Consider the following 16,250-nt stretch of genomic DNA (forward strand, 5'->3'; position numbering starts at 1 on the left):
AATTAAAGGACTGGGAGGAAATTCTATAGTCTCCATATCGACAGCGTTACTTAAGAATTCAAATAAACATTTAATTAATGAGCGCAAATTATATCAGAACAGGAATTATAGTGAGGGATGATATATGAAAAATAAAAATTGCTGCGATCGGAATGAATTTCTAGCCCAAGGTAATAAAAAAGCGGTGATCATGCCACCATACATACAGTACACGTCCTTCTGACCTCGCAGTCTGTGTGGAGTGTTCCTACGGGCCAACGTCAGGCAGATCACCACCATTCCGACGATAAAAACGACAATAGTCGCCAAAATCGGGACAAGGACCTCCGGTTCCAGCCAGGCCTTGACCCACGGGGGCAGTTCCTTATCGTCAGTGTTTCCGGGGAGGGGAGCGATAGTTCCTGGAAAAATTACCTTTGTGGTGATGATCCCTCGCGCCTTTAACAACGCACACGACGACGATAGCAATGATAATGACTAAAATCGCGGCGACTACGGGCACGATAAGGTTCAGATGCGAGAGGATAATCTTGAGCGTCTGTTCGGGCGTGAGTGACGTGTCACCGGCTTCGCGGACCGGCGCGATCGTACCTGAAATGCAACCTCGATTTAATAGAATAATACATAGAGACAAATTGAGGCAATGCATTTCAGGTAAAATATTAGTATAACAAATCTAATTTTTTATGTGTTAAAATTTAGTATACTAAGATAGTTTCCGCTAAATTTTGTAGTCAATAGATCTGGAAGATTTATTTACGTTCCATTTATTACGTTCGTATCAAATTTCCTCTAGCATGCGATACCTGTACAATGCCTCAGTCTTAGCGATAATGTGAGCCAAGGCTCCATTATTTAATAGAATAAAGGCGTATTTTTTTAATAATACATATTTAACTGTAAGCTCGTACTTTTGTATTAAGGCCGTGCATCCATTTATCTTTTTATGTACTCTTAATCGAGTACTACTATTTAACATCATGTAAAAAATTCATTAGAAATTAGAAAAAAAGAAGAAAATTATCAATAAAGAAGAAATAACGTGTGCCGTTGGGGGACGGGATTTGTATAAAATATTTTTGATAATTTCCTCTGATTTTACCACCCATCATGATTTTGATGTATATTATCTATGACCAGTTGTGTACAGAAAATATTTTAAAGGAGCATTTAGAATAGAGTTACTCACCACCAGTCATAGTGAGGGTAGCGAATTCATACTCAGCGACGTTGAATCCAGCGTTGTTGTGTGCGGTGATCCTTAAAACGTACCAAGTTGCGGGTTCCAGATCTGATATAGGAAAATTGTTACAAGTTTAAGTAAGTTTCCAAAATTGTTGAAGACTTAAAAAACTATGTATTGATCAACAATTGCGTTGACAAGCTCAACAATTTTTATTCGATCGTAAATTTTTCATCGGATTTTATATACAAAGCTCAATAATTTTATTTAGGTAGCCAAGCTTTCATAAAACTTAGAAAACTAAATGTATGTAACAAAGAATTGCAATGAACGGCCATCCTAGTAAAATATAATTCATATAAATTCTGTGTGTATGTACGTTTATATGTGCGTATTTGCGATCGGGAATGTCTGACTATTTACTTAATAAATTATTTTGTATATCATTTTTGTAGCCCTTTATTTTATTAAACATGTTAAATTAGGAAAATAAATAATTATACTGGGCACAAATTTCTTTGGGGGCGTTACGAGAAGTTAGTTTTGTTTGTATTAACCGAGAAAAGAGTAGTATAGTAAGTCTTGTTCTCCGTCTCGGGACAGAAAATTTAACTTATTTATTAATTCCAGAAATACACACATTATTCTTACAGACTATGTATATACGACAATATCGAGAAAAATAATATATAATTAAGTATATATAACTTGAGGCGTCCATCAGTTTCATCGATATCAATGACTTTAGTATAGTAAAAATCCGCCTTGTATAATCTAACAAAACCCGGCTAATGTAGGTGTTAATAAATTATATACATACCCAGTACTACAAAGTTACCACCAGGTTTTACAGCATTCGAGATCTGGTTCCACTCAGCAGCTCCTCTGCAAATATTGGGAACAAATTATAGCCATTTCAATTTTGATTTACAAGTAACCATTATAATCAAACACGGTATATATTTGTTTTAATTGTATCCATTAATAATGCTTATATTAATTTATTTGATAAATCTAGTCGTTATAGTATTTACAGATAGATATTATACTGAATTTATTATCCTATAAAAAAGGATTCAATAAGACCTTATTAATAAAAAAAATATAAAAACTAATTATTAAATTTGTATAGGGCTTCAATTGTTATCGTGATTTCACCGAAATTTCTTACTTTTTCTTATTTTCAACGACGAAATGGCTCATGGGGCAGCCTCCATCCAGCCATTGCTTGAGGTGAAGTGTGACAGAGGAACTTCCCACTTCGATGAAGTCAGCGGCACGTGGCACGGGGGGTTTGGATCCACGAGTACGGGCGATGACTACGTCGGACGCTTCGCCAGTTCCAATACTGAAATATACGAGATTTGATGGTTGACAATATTTATCTACATTTATACGTACATTTGTACACGGCAAGATTTTTTTAATCTAATGAAAATATAAATACCCGTTGTAAGCAGTAACGTAAAGTTGATATCTGGATCCGCAGAATAGGTTTTCCAAAGTGTAGGTGTCAGTGTTGCTAGGAATCTAAAAAAAATATTTTTATAGAAAATTTACTCTTCACAATTTCTTACGACAACTATGTCAGATAAGATTTTTCAATAAAAATACCTGTACAGTTTCCCAGTCGCCGAACTCTTGCTTGTAGTGGATGGTGTAGCCAGCTGCAGGTGATTGGTCAGCGTCTACCGGAGGCTTCAGGCGCAGAGTCAGAGACGATACCGAAGAAGATGCGATGCTCAATTGAGGAGGGAAAGGAGGAGCTGGAATTAACAACATTATTTATTTAACATCCTATTTACTGTCAGTTAAGCATAAATTCTCTTATAAAAATATATTTTTTTACTAAACACGAAGGTGATCCTTCGAGCCGGATTTATAATGAAAATGTATGTAACATACCGAGTACAGATAACGTGTGAGTAACAGTATCAGTTCCGAATTGATTCTCAACATGGCAAGAGTATTCTCCGGCATCTTCCCTTGCTACACCAGCGATTTGCAGAGATCCTTCGGGAAGCTGACGAACGCGTTCTGATGGCTCTAATGGGTGACCTTTGACCTATTAAATGAAAGTAAGTGAAGCATAACTTTATTGTACAATGGTTATATAAACGCTTAGAAATATCTGTAGCAAGCGTATATACCTGAACTAGCAACCTAACTAACCCAAATAGGGTAAAAGTTAAATGGATGTGGCCAATCTAATATTCGCCATATTAACTAAAAACTTATTAAACTAAGTCTAGATATTTTTGTTCGGTCTTTTGCCAATCATAACTTATATAATTGTTTAATATTAATTGTTATACCTTCCAAAGAATGTTAGGAGGTGGCACGCCGACAGCGAGACAGGGCAGTTTAACATCTTCCTTGTAAGTAGCAGTGAATGATTCGTCGAATGACGCAATTTTGGCAGGTACTAAAAATATTAATAAAATAAAATTTAATATATTTATACATACGATATATTTTGTAGCTTAAAAACTAGAGTGAAAAAGATATGGAAATCAATGTTCTTAGATACATACATTCCCTTCGAGCACTTCAACAAATCAAAAAAATTGCTGATAAATATAATAGATAAACACAAAAAACAATTAATATTTAGTAAATAAAAAGGAATTATCAGCCCAAGAATTCTTACCTTTATCGCTGGCGCTGCAAGATGCGGTGGCTGAGGGTTGGCCTTCTCCGATGATGGTGGAAGCTGTTACCCAGAAGTCGTAGCGGCCGGCCTTCAGTTCTGTCGCGGAGTAGCTAGTTTGTGATGCGGGGACCTATTAAAGAAATTACAAAAATAAATTAAAAATGTTTGAGCTTTAATTCTGAGTAAAGTTTCCAAGTCAAACGCTTATACATTACTAACACACTATTTATTTAGTTAGCAGAGGCGGCCTTACCCATTGCAAGGCTCCGGGCGGCAGGTCTTTATAAGGCCTTTTGTCCTTCGTGAAAAGTATGAGATGCGAAAGTGGGTCTGGTTGTTTCTATTAGGCATTTGTCATGTTTGAGGAAAAATGCTTAAGTTACACAAATAAATGAAATTTGAGTGTATTATTTTCCATTTAAAGGTTAACAAAATTAACAAATACATAATGATTTGATGATGACAATTTAAAATAGGTGTTTGCGGCTTTTCCTAAGGCTAAAATCTTTAATTAAAGCACAATAATCTAATGAATGAGCTACATCATTCTCGATTGAAATAATAGCAAGGGCTGAAAACCGATTTTGAGTCATCGAATTCCTCAGATATCTTTTAATAATTTTAAGCCTTGAAAACCTCCTTTCAGTAGACGCAACTGTAACAGGTGTGGTAGCAATAATTCTAAGGACTATTACGATAGTGGGGTAAACTTGACATTGACTTTGTCATAGATATTTGCAAGTCGCTGCATTGCTTCAAAAGTTCACTATCACTAATTTCCTTTAATGTTTTATATATTTATAGTATACATGAAACCAAATATGCTCACATGATGTTTGAGAGCCTTAAACTTTAGGATGGCAGCTTGCGCTCACATTGTCGACAAAGACTTAAAAATTGATGAGCATGAGCTTCATCTTCCCCTTCATAATGAAAATGTATTTTTTTACGGCGTCTTCTGACTTCTTTGAACTGTCTGTCATTATCATTTACCTCGGCTATTTCTCTCGCTGTTACAAGAGATTGAAAACCATTTTCACGATAATTATAGAGCCAATTTATGAATGCGTCTAGGTGTTTTATAGCCACATCTAAGTGCATGGTTTCGCTTTGCCACATTTTACTTTGTAAGAATCAGGTTAATAAACTTTAAATCACAATTTAATAAAATGTATATATCAATTTACTAAAGTTTATTTCACAAGTTAGTAATGTTTATATCTCAATTTAATAAAGTTGACATCTAAGGTTAAAAAAGTTTATATCTCAAAAAAAATGCCCCAACTCTCTAGTGCTATGGGGTAAAAATACGATGAATCATTTAATTATGTTTTGAGTGAAAGAATTAGTTAACTAACATTATTTTAATTTACCGTATCTAATTAAGGATAAAATTCAATTTTTTTTTTAAATTACAGAACAGTGGGAACGCATTCCTCACAACGTTATCAAAAACATCGTGGAAAGTATGCCCAGAAGGATTCAATCTGTGATTTTGTCAAGAAAATGTTACACTCGTTATTAGGTTCATACATTCGTAACTTAAATTCGTTATTAAAAATATACTTTATTGCTGACTACTTATTGTTTGGCCGTGTACGCCAATTTTAAAGATTTTTTCTATGAAAATCTATATTTTTACTTATGTAAGACCTTATTGTCGTGAAAGTACCTTGTTAGGATGAGGTTCAGCGTTTTGTGCTTGAGTGTATACGTTGTAGTGAGTGACGACTCCGTTAGGCTGCGCCGGCGGTCTCCATGACACCAGGATCGAATCAGCCCCCATCACTAAGGCTTTTACGGCACGTGGGGCTTCGGGTACTGTCATATTAACAATAAACTTTAGTACTAATATAACACGAACTTTAAAATATAAGTGTACAAAAATATTTTTTTGCATGTTTCTTGATACACGTATTGACCATAGGACACTTGACCATATAGGTAAAAATAAATAAGTAGACTTATTGGACCGTTTTAACGAGAAGGATTTTTCATATCATTGAATGGTTCAATCATTAAACTGGTTTTAGTTTTTATACATAAGAAGATAAGTACGTTTACAGTACACAGTACATATAATATAAAACAGACGTAAATAACTTAAAAACAAATGCAATTTCTTGACAGAAAATAGATATACTTAATTTAATTATGCTATTTAAGAGTTATATAGGTACCATCTTGTTCGGTCTGACAATGAATAGGTGCTGCTCGGACGCCATCTCCGCCATTAGTAGTAGCTAACACTTCCATTGAGTAGTTCGTGAATTTCTTGAGACCGTGTAGGATTGTTTCGCTGCTGGCCGTGATCTTCGTGTCCTTTGTTTTTTCATCTAAAATATATAGATATACGTATAAAATGAAGATATAAATATATATATATATATATATATATATATATATATAATACTTGGTTGCTGTTATTAAGATATATCCTCCTTATATTGAAATTGTATTCGTTTTTACAACAACCTTCCAAGTGACATTAGACAATTATTATAAATAAATTCAAAGCGCTCGTTAAACGTAAATTAATCAATAAAGCCATTTATAAATTTGACGAATATTTAAATGATCTTTATCCATTTGCTCCAGTTCAAACAATGTGTATGACTCAAAACTTGGCGATTAAAGAGAGTAAATTTAAATGTAAATTTACAATTACTTTAACTTCTTTTCTGACGTTCAGAACTTGTTTACCTATATGAATAAAGTTATTTTGAGATTCAACCTGAGTTTATAAAGTGTGTATTTCTGTTTTTTTTTAAATAGGGAACTATAAATCACTCACCATACCAAGTATCGCTGGGTCCGTAGATAACCTTGTATGCCTTGATAAGTCCGTTAGCGGCGGCGAGAGGTGGAGATACCCAAGATACGCGAATAGTTTGAGCAGTCAACGTGGTGCAGAGGACATCTTGAGGGGGGGCAGAGGGGGCTCCTTCGGCTGTGTAGGCTCGGACTTCGTTCGATACGGGACCTGAACCCATCTTGTTAAACGCTTGAACTACGATCGCGTATTGTGTGTAGGTCCTGTTAAGAGTTGTTTAGCATTTATCCCATACGCGTATGTATTTAGATATAAACATATTGCAGTAATGACTCTAATAATGATCTGCGTACAAGAGATCCACGATCTGGAGCTCGAGACTGTCATGAGGATATCCCGGGATGGGCTATCCGACATGCTGCCTAGGCACAGATCGCAGCTGGAAAAATTCTGCAGCAAGATTGTCAAACATGTCACTGACATTAATAGCACGAGAGGTAACGCGGGCGGAGCCGGTCAGCGGGCTCCGACTCGCCCATAAATATCATCACGATATTTCCGGTGTAGTTGTCGCCCGGGCCCGGCGTGAGACGCCAACCCTCTTAGTTAATAATGTCCCTTTTTAAGAAAGAGGCTCCCCGCCTTGGACACTCCCCTGCTACCTAGCTACTCGGTCACATATCTGACTGACTGCGTGCCCGATAGCCTAGTACACGCAGGCTCCCTGCGTCCCATTAAAAAGAAAAAGAGATCCACTACTAGTATAATCAATATTGTTCATTAAATATAATACACAAATTCTGTACAAAAATTTCTTAGATTTTATGTGTGCGAAACATGTAAAGAAAAAGTTTATATGCAGGTCTAAGGTTTATATAACATAAACTTTAATACACAAATTCTGTACAAAAATTAGTATTTTTATATAATCGACGTGTGGAAAAAAGTCCGTAAAGTTGAATATATATTATATTTGTTAATTTATACGAAAGTAAAACTAGAAAAATCTGGTGTATATGAAGTTTAGCTTACTTGAGGTTAAGGATATCGAGGTGATGTTCCTTGCCAGATTCCTTTGAGATGTCGACGGTTTCGAACACGAATGACTTGTTGCTTGATGCTAGTTTGTAACCAACGTAGTAGCTGAGAAGTTTAATTTACATTTTGTTAGAGATATACGAATCTTTGCAATAAAGTATTAATCATATACAGTTCTTTGTAATTGTGTTTCGTCATTTCACCTAAACTTCTAATGCAAGCAAATGTCTTATTATATTTACAAAAGCGTGCCAACGCCCGGCAGAATGATAAAATTGTACTTAAGGCAAATATAATTGGACTCATGTACTTAAAATTGTACAAAAAAACACGAAGAGAAAAAATATACATCGATTAATAAATTATAAAAACAATGGAAAATTTATTTCAAAGTTTGAGTGGAGCAGCCATTGATATGTAGACTTAGCTTATTTAAGAGTGAGTTTAGCCAAAACTCGTTCGTCTAAAGGAGGGATCAATTGTATCATGGGATGGCCCCAAGCTCATTCTTATATTAGACGTAAACGATATATCAATTAGACATAGACAAATTATTTATTTCCAACAAAACACACACACAGAATCACATAAAATAACAATAAATAAAAAATAATAATTATAGAGAGATAACAATTTTTTTTAAGAAAAAGGTTTAATTGTGTAATGCGTGTGTGCTGTGATTGTAATTGGCCCTGGCTCAGCATTATGCTCAGGAGCAGAGTTGTCCCACAGCGCTGGTCATTCTGCCGGAGACCACAGCAGCTAGTTTGCGCCTCAGTCGTAAAAAAACAACTAAGAATCTAATACTCAGAAGAAATTAATTTTCTACGATTCTTATTGTTTCTACAACTCTTAAAAAATCTCTAAATGCTTTCAGTTTCAAGCAATGTAAGCTCTTTTTAATGAAATTAGCCGATTCGATAAAAGCAGAGATTTTTCGACTCACCCCTGAAGTTCGCCATTCCAGTCCTGAGGTGGGGGTGGTTTCCATGTAACCCTAAGGGTGTGCTTATCAGCAGCATCGACTTTGACGTCTTGGGGCATTCCAGTGGGAGCTTCTTCGGCCGTGATAATGGTAACTGTTTCGGATGGTTCAGAGGTTCCAAGTTCATTTTCAGCAACGATCCGAATGTGGTAGGCTGTGGCGGGACGGAGGCTGAATACACCGGCTTCTGTTGCGTCTCCTGGGACCAGTACTCTGCAATTACAATTGTGGATTAGAAAAGTAACTTTAATACGTACTAAAATAGTATGTATAGTTAAAAACGTAAGTGCATTAAACCCAAACACTAGAATCCTGTGTGTCGTGGGCAGCTAAGATAAAATTGATTAGATTCAATGTTTGGGATCGTTCTGTTATTACGCAACGAAAAGTTAAATTAATAAATAATTCCATAACATGATGTTGTAGTTATCAGCTATATTTTGATTTTGTGTCTCACGTAAGATTTATTAATAAGCATTCAGCAAGTGTTACGTTCAAGTACTAGTTTACAAAATTATAAACACTGTTAGTGTGTTTTCATATTATTAATTACGTAAGCAGAACATCGTTGGCCTGGTGGTTTCAGCGTGAGTTTTATCCCTGTGGTCGTAGGTTCGATCCCCGGCTATGCACCAATGGACTATCTTTCTATATGCGCTGACATTCGCTCTTATGGTGAAGGATAACATCGTGAGGAAACCGGCTTGCCTTAGACGCATAAAGTCAACGGCGTGTCAGGCAGAGACCCTGATCACCTATTTGCCTATTAGATTGAGAAATGAAGATGAAACGGATACAGAAAACTGAGGCCCAGACCTAAAAAGGTAGTAGCTCCACGGATTTTTTTTAATTACGTGAATCGCCCACAAATATGCAAATGTTACCTGTCAATATCCTTTTCCCAGTTGCCCTTTGCGCGTTTGTATTCAATGAGGAACTTCTTGATTGGGGAGTTTCCATCGTAAGGTGCGGCCCATGATAATTGAACTGTTCTTCCTGATTTGTCCAATACCTTTAAACCATAGGGGGCTTCGGGTACCTCTGAAATCATAATTTTTTTATAAGTCTAGTATGTAGAACATTTCTGCAACGCTGAATTTTTTAATATCTCTCATTCCTGCGGTTTGAAGGCTGAGAAAATTTATTGTTATTAGACATAACAACTTCCTCCATTTCTGGGGAGAAATGGATGGAGGAAGCTAAGAACAGATCCACATGGAATGTTCAGGAGACGGGCTTTCGGCAGAACACAGGAGTAGACTAAAGTATAATAAGAAAACTAACACCCATTTGATATGCAATTTTTTAACAGTTTGAAATTAAAGTGGTTTAATCAGTTTGGTGAAGATATTAATGTTAATTCGACTAAGAAAAATGACTTGAACGATGTCACGGTGACCACGCACGCTGAAAAGCACGCGAAAAGTCGGTAAAAAATTTAAAATTATGTAAATAATTATAAGTTTTAATAATAACACATAGCTTTAATCCGTTCAAAAAGTGTTTTTCTTAATGTGTAAAAGTTAATTCGACTTCTCGACAAGAGTGTACCAATTCATAAAAGGCCGGCAACGCGTTCGAGATCCTTCTGGAATTGAGAGTGACCATGGGCTTCACTTAACATCAGGTGAGCCTCCTGCCCGTTTGCTTCATATAAAAATATTACTTACCTTGAATAATCATATTGATGCTGGTATCGTCAGAGCCGAATGCGTTGGTAGCAACACAGGTGAATAGAGCGCTGTCTGATCGTTCAGTACGTCTGATACTCAAGTCGGAAACGACTCCACCGGGCAGGATTTCCTCGCGGATCGTGTATCGTGGGTCAGATTTGGGCTCAAGACGTTTGTTGTTCATGTTCCAGATGATTCCAATTGGCTAAAAAATTTGCTTATTAGTTATTACTAGACAGTTTGAAAGTTATTTATACAATCTGTAATTTAGATTATCACGTTACCGTAATAAACTGTTGGATCAGATAGATCTTAAGCCAATTGCAAAATTTTATCATCTGATAATTTTTAAAATAGGGATTTTAGTTTAACAAATTTTCCTTGTACTATGACAAAAATTCCTAAACGTTACATATATAACTGGTTACATTGATACGGCATGTTGACGTCTATGTTGCTATATACCTGGACTTACGTAGTAATAATAAAATAAAATAAAAAAAGGAAATTAAAACAAATTTAAAATGTGTGGCAGTATACCTTTAACGCTGGCCAACTTTTCCTCGCTTTATAGCAATACTTTTTCTATATAGACAGTGGTATAACGTAACCTATATATTACCACCCGTAATTGATGTTACTTACTATGGTTGCTTATATGCATTAACATATACATATATACAATTAGTCTTATTATCAAGTCATACACACACAAGATAAAGATTACCTTTTCACCCTTAGCCTGGCACTGAAGTACAGCGGGTTCACTTCGTCGAGCAGTCTGGTTTCTCATTTTAATTTCGAATTGTGGTGGAGCTGAAAATAGTTTGGTACAATGATTACATCGGTATTGACGCTAGTCTGTTGTCCTGAATAAAATTTGATAATTGCTAGTCTGGAGGTAGTGTTATTGTTAGTAGACCGTTATCTCTGTCACTCTGGATCTATAAAAGGATTTTATTTATTCACTTTGAGGTGTCTGTCTATGAGGACCCAAGACCAGATCCTTGACTCCCTATTGCATATTACGATAGGTTGAGCTATACTCGCCAAATGGCCCATTTTATGCTGTAGTGCTGTGATAACGGTGTTCCAGTAGACGTAAATCTAACCACGTAACGTGTCTAGTACTTTAATTTTAAAATACGTAGACGTATTGGGACGTACCTTGAACGCTGATCAAAATGACGGCTGACAATCCAGATCCGATTCCGTTAACAGCCTCACACAGGTAATAACCCTCGTTTGTCTTTTGAATATTAGTTATGGCCAATGTTCCATCCTCAACTTTAACATTTGGGTTGTTTGGTTTGAGGTCTTTGTAATCGCCTGGCGTATCACCTATAAACATAACTTATTGCAAATCTAATCTCACACTTAAATTATACATTTTAAAATAAAACGGAATTATCCTGATGTTTAGCTTAGTAATAAAACCTGCGTAGGTGTCTTGTGCGCATATATCAAAAGATATAACTTAAACCGATAATACATTTACATAGAAAGACTCTATATAATTTGATAGTAAGCAAAGACTTGACTGACCAAAGAGAAACTGGGGTTGTATATATGCAAAAACGAGAAGTAATTATCTTTAGTATAGACACTTTCAATTGATATGGCAAGATCTATTATTGGTAATTTACCTTCAGCCCTCTTCCACGTGACTTGGGGCTTAGGGAAGCCATCGGCTTTACATTCAACTTTAGCATCTGAACCTTGAGCAAAAGCTTTGTCAGTGGGTTCCAAAATCCAACGAGGAGGCACTAAAATATTACGATATATTATAGCTATTTGTATGCGATATACATATTGTAAAAAATCAAATTTTCTAAATTCGAAACAGTGGCATAAGTTTAATTTCAATTTGTTTTACATAAAGAATTGGCTGATCTCCTTATTTATTTACGTCGGGTTCGTAATTCATGATAATTTTATGTAATAACTATATTTATTTAATAAGTCTTTGAAATGGTTCAGAAGGTTTTGCTGCGCCACTATAGCGTTGTTTATTGAATCAAATAAAATCTTTAATATTCAGTACTACACAGGAACAGTATTTCTATTAAATTTGGATGCAAATCTTAGTACACTGAGTGGAATATAATATTTAGCTCGGCACGTACCATTCGCCTAATACAAGTTTTAATAAATTTATTAGATATTGTTCCTGCAAAGTATTATGTATTATGTGATTGACTGGAAAATGTACGTAATTATTATCCTTGTTAATTAATTCCTCAAATTTATAAAATATTTCATTTTCCAGCTTCATCACGTAACCATTAAAATTAAAAGCCTCTATATGTATTTAAGTGGATATTTATTTGTTTTTCTTAACATTATAACAAAACATTGAGTAGCGCGTGAGATGATTTGAAAGCTTGCCATAGAAGCTTTTAACTTATGAACTTAATGTTATGCAAAAATAACCTGAAGCCCAACTAACTACTGAACAAAACAAAAATAATAAAACAAGCACCAGCGCAGTTTTTGTTGAAATAAAACGGATTTAGTAAATCACCAGTAATATTATTTTTTCAACAAATGTTAGTAAAGCAAGACATGAAGCAAAATTATAATGCAAATAAAACTAAAGTCTAAGACGGGACTGAGGAAATGGAAGGACCAGTAAAAATGCAGGAAGAGGAAGAGAGGTGATATCGTCGATGATAGCCGCAGTCGGTTCCTAGGAACAGTTCTATTTATTTTATCCTAACTAAACTGTATTAACTTTAACACAACGTTATTCAGATATGCATTGGAATGCACTAGCCTTACATGTTTGATGAGTCGAACATATTTTTATATTAACTTGTTTAAAAGCACACATCAGTATGTCAACTACGCAAAGCTTTGGCCGTGCTTGGAGATATATCAGATTACACATATTGAGGTGTTGATGTATATGTACCATGTACTTCTAACGAGGCAGAATAGTTGGAAGAGCCCGCAGGATTGCGGACAACACATGTATAAGTGCCACTATTTGACCACCCTGCTGGGTCGATTAGAAGTAGCGATGCCCTTTTTGCTATTTTAGTTGCTGAAACTTCGGCTATTTCTTTTAAAGGCCGCCCTTCAAAGTACCACAGAATGTCTAGGGGAAGATCGCCTTCCGAAATAAGGCAGGTCAATTGAGTCGCTTGGCCCGCATATAGTGGAGATTCAAACGAAAACGGAACAATGCGGGGTAGAACTGGAACCAACCACAGAAGAGTGGATTATTTATCTTATAGGCAAGCAATGTTAGCAATTTCAGAATGTATGTAAAGATGTGTATATAGGTCGGGTATTTTGGTGCTCAATTGGTGATGTTAGTTCTTTTATAATTCTCCTGGATTAATATATTTTGATAATTGTATCGTAATCAAGATTTATAAACGTGCCATTAACGACGAGAGTTGCCGCGTGCTCAACACGTCCAGCGGCGTTTTGTACGATACAAGTGTAGTTCCCTTGATGATTTGCGCTCACAGAATTTATTGTGAGTACAGAAGCACGGGGACCCAACGGCGTCGTCGTGATGTCTCGGTGCATATTGGAATCTATTGTTTCGCTGCTAAACGTCCATGATATTTCGAGAGGCATATCTCCTTTCGTTGCGACACAATTGACGACCACAGCGTCACCAGGATTCGACGGGATATCTCCGAACGTAAACGGCACTATCAACGGTGGTACTGGGATAGCAAAAATTTACAATGAAGCGAAACATTTGGAAAAGTATTATGAAAGTACACGATAGTTAGAACAAAGCGTAACCTCATAAAAAAAATATATTCGCACCCCTTACAACAAGTTCTGTTGTGTGAGAAACGACACCACCGGCGTTGGTGGCCGTACAATTATATAACCCCGCGTGTGATGCAGCTATAGATTCTATAGTAAGTACACTACTTCTTCGGTCATTGTTGCTTATTCGAACACCAGGAATTATTCTAGCTGACTGATTATTAAGAGTCCATTCTATTTTTACGGGTTGGTCACCGTGGGTGATTATGCATTGCAATGCAAAATAATCTCCCAGGAAAGCCGGCTCTGGCCCAAAAGAAAAAGGTGCTATCTTTGGAGGAACTGAAACAAATGACGTCTAAGTTGATATAAACTAGTATTCTACAATTCAGCTATTGACTAACCGTAAACGACTAAGTCAGTAGAATGGGTAGTTCGTCCCGCACGATTTTCTCCAACGCATGTATAAGAACCAGCATGTTTTGCGTCAACCGATTCGATTATTAGTAAGCTACTACGTTTAGAATTTGACAGTAAGTAATTATTGTTTCTTTGTGATACTAATTGTCCATTGAATGTCCACGTTATTGTTAATGGAAAATCTCCAAAATTAACAGTACACGCTGCTTGCAAATATTCACCCACGTTTGCGGGTTTATCGCCGAAAGAGAATGGTAATATGTTAGGAGGTACTGAAAATATAATTGAATACTATCAACAATGAAACATTAACTGAATATGAATAATAATAAATATACAACATTACAACCAGGCTAAAACCTAAATTATAAGTATGATCGCGAAATATTAAGCACCGTTAATAATTAAAGTTGAAGAGTGCGAATCAAATCCTGCTTCATTTTCTGCGACGCATGTGTAATTGCCTGCATGACTATGAGCCACTGAACCGATACTTAAAATTGCGCTTCTTTCTCCAATATTAAAAACCGTAACACCTGATCTAGGTTTGATTGGTTCATTATCAAAAAGCCAACGTAAATGTAGTGGGTGATCTCCTTCAATAACCGAACAAGCTGCTGTTACCACTTGACCGGAGTTGAGAGCGACTTCTCCGAATGAAAATGGTTGGACCACGGGAGGAACTAAACGAAAAGCAAGCAAATATTATGATTGATTCAATTTGAATACCGATTACGTTGAGAACGGCTGTGTGATTAACAACTCCTGCTTTATTGCTTGCCGTGCACGTGTAATTTCCACTATTAATATCAGTCACGGTGGGAATGTCTAATACAGACACGCGTTCACTCAATTTTGTCGTTTTGACACCCAATCTACGAGTAATGTATTGCCCTTGGAATGTCCATGTGATACTAAGAGGAATATCGCCTTTGGGAACGTGACAATCTAGGTGAACAGATTCTCCTGCAAATACGGCTTCGTCCAGCTCGAATGGTTTGATGTGAGGGACGACTGAGCAAAGAAAAAGATACAATGTTATTTTAATATATATCAAAGTTCATGCTGTTATATCAACTTAAAATACCCTTAACGTGAAGAGACGTGGAGTATCTCTCTTCACCAGCTCTATTTTTAGCGATACAAGTATAATTGCCGGTATGGGCCCCGGTGACAGAAGCAATCGACAAAAAGGAAGTCTGTTCTGCCATCTTCATAGTTTTTATCCCTGAGTGTGTCGAGAGATCTCGGCCCTCAAAAGTCCATGAAATAGACATTGGTCGATCTCCTTTACTAGCATGGCATGTCATCTGGACTGATTCTCCAAAGTAAACAGATTCTTCAACCTCGAATGGCATTATATGGGGTGGAACTAATGAAAAGAAAACAAATGAAAACTAAAAATATCTAACGTGCATTTGCAATGTTAACACGACTTCCAGTCGGTTTCATCTAATTCAGGATATTCTAATAAGAGCTAAGACGACATGGTGTACCATGAATGTAGACGACGGCGGAATGATGGGCGCGGCCGGCCCGATTGCTTGCCGTACAAGTATAGTTGCCGCTATGCTGTCCCATTGCTGTCGGAATGCTTAGAACGGATGCCTTTTCTCCTAGTTTAGTCGTCGTAATACCCATATTATTATGATAGGGAATTTCGGTCCCTTGAAAGCTCCACGATATTTGAAGTGGACGATCCCCTTTTGATACGTGACAAGTTATGTGTACCGACTCTCCAGCGAATATTGATTCTTCGACTTCGAAGGGAATGATATACGGAACCACTT

General features: G+C 36.4%; 1 protein-coding gene across 1 annotated transcript in view; it reads right to left on the minus strand.

The window, feature by feature from the left end:
* Positions 1–16,250, minus strand: part of LOC123714710 (Down syndrome cell adhesion molecule-like protein Dscam2) — a 65,362-nt gene that overhangs the window by 6,909 nt on the left and 42,203 nt on the right. Inside the window, exons 15-33 of the mRNA XM_045669107.1 lie at positions 11,952–12,071; positions 11,473–11,646; positions 11,033–11,121; positions 10,303–10,510; positions 9,517–9,673; positions 8,594–8,845; positions 7,642–7,752; positions 6,631–6,872; positions 6,017–6,172; positions 5,509–5,657; positions 3,834–3,966; positions 3,499–3,608; positions 3,089–3,248; positions 2,798–2,949; positions 2,631–2,713; positions 2,355–2,531; positions 2,004–2,068; positions 1,190–1,291; positions 415–591 (exon numbers count right to left, since the gene is read on the minus strand). Coding sequence (XP_045525063.1) covers positions 415–591; positions 1,190–1,291; positions 2,004–2,068; positions 2,355–2,531; positions 2,631–2,713; positions 2,798–2,949; positions 3,089–3,248; positions 3,499–3,608; positions 3,834–3,966; positions 5,509–5,657; positions 6,017–6,172; positions 6,631–6,872; positions 7,642–7,752; positions 8,594–8,845; positions 9,517–9,673; positions 10,303–10,510; positions 11,033–11,121; positions 11,473–11,646; positions 11,952–12,071 — 2,817 coding nt within the window. The remainder of the gene's footprint in view (positions 1–414; positions 592–1,189; positions 1,292–2,003; positions 2,069–2,354; positions 2,532–2,630; positions 2,714–2,797; positions 2,950–3,088; positions 3,249–3,498; positions 3,609–3,833; positions 3,967–5,508; positions 5,658–6,016; positions 6,173–6,630; positions 6,873–7,641; positions 7,753–8,593; positions 8,846–9,516; positions 9,674–10,302; positions 10,511–11,032; positions 11,122–11,472; positions 11,647–11,951; positions 12,072–16,250) is intronic.

Source organism: Pieris brassicae, chromosome 9 (assembly GCF_905147105.1).
Source record: "Pieris brassicae chromosome 9, ilPieBrab1.1, whole genome shotgun sequence".
In the NCBI taxonomy this organism is placed as follows: Eukaryota; Metazoa; Arthropoda; class Insecta; order Lepidoptera; family Pieridae; genus Pieris; species Pieris brassicae.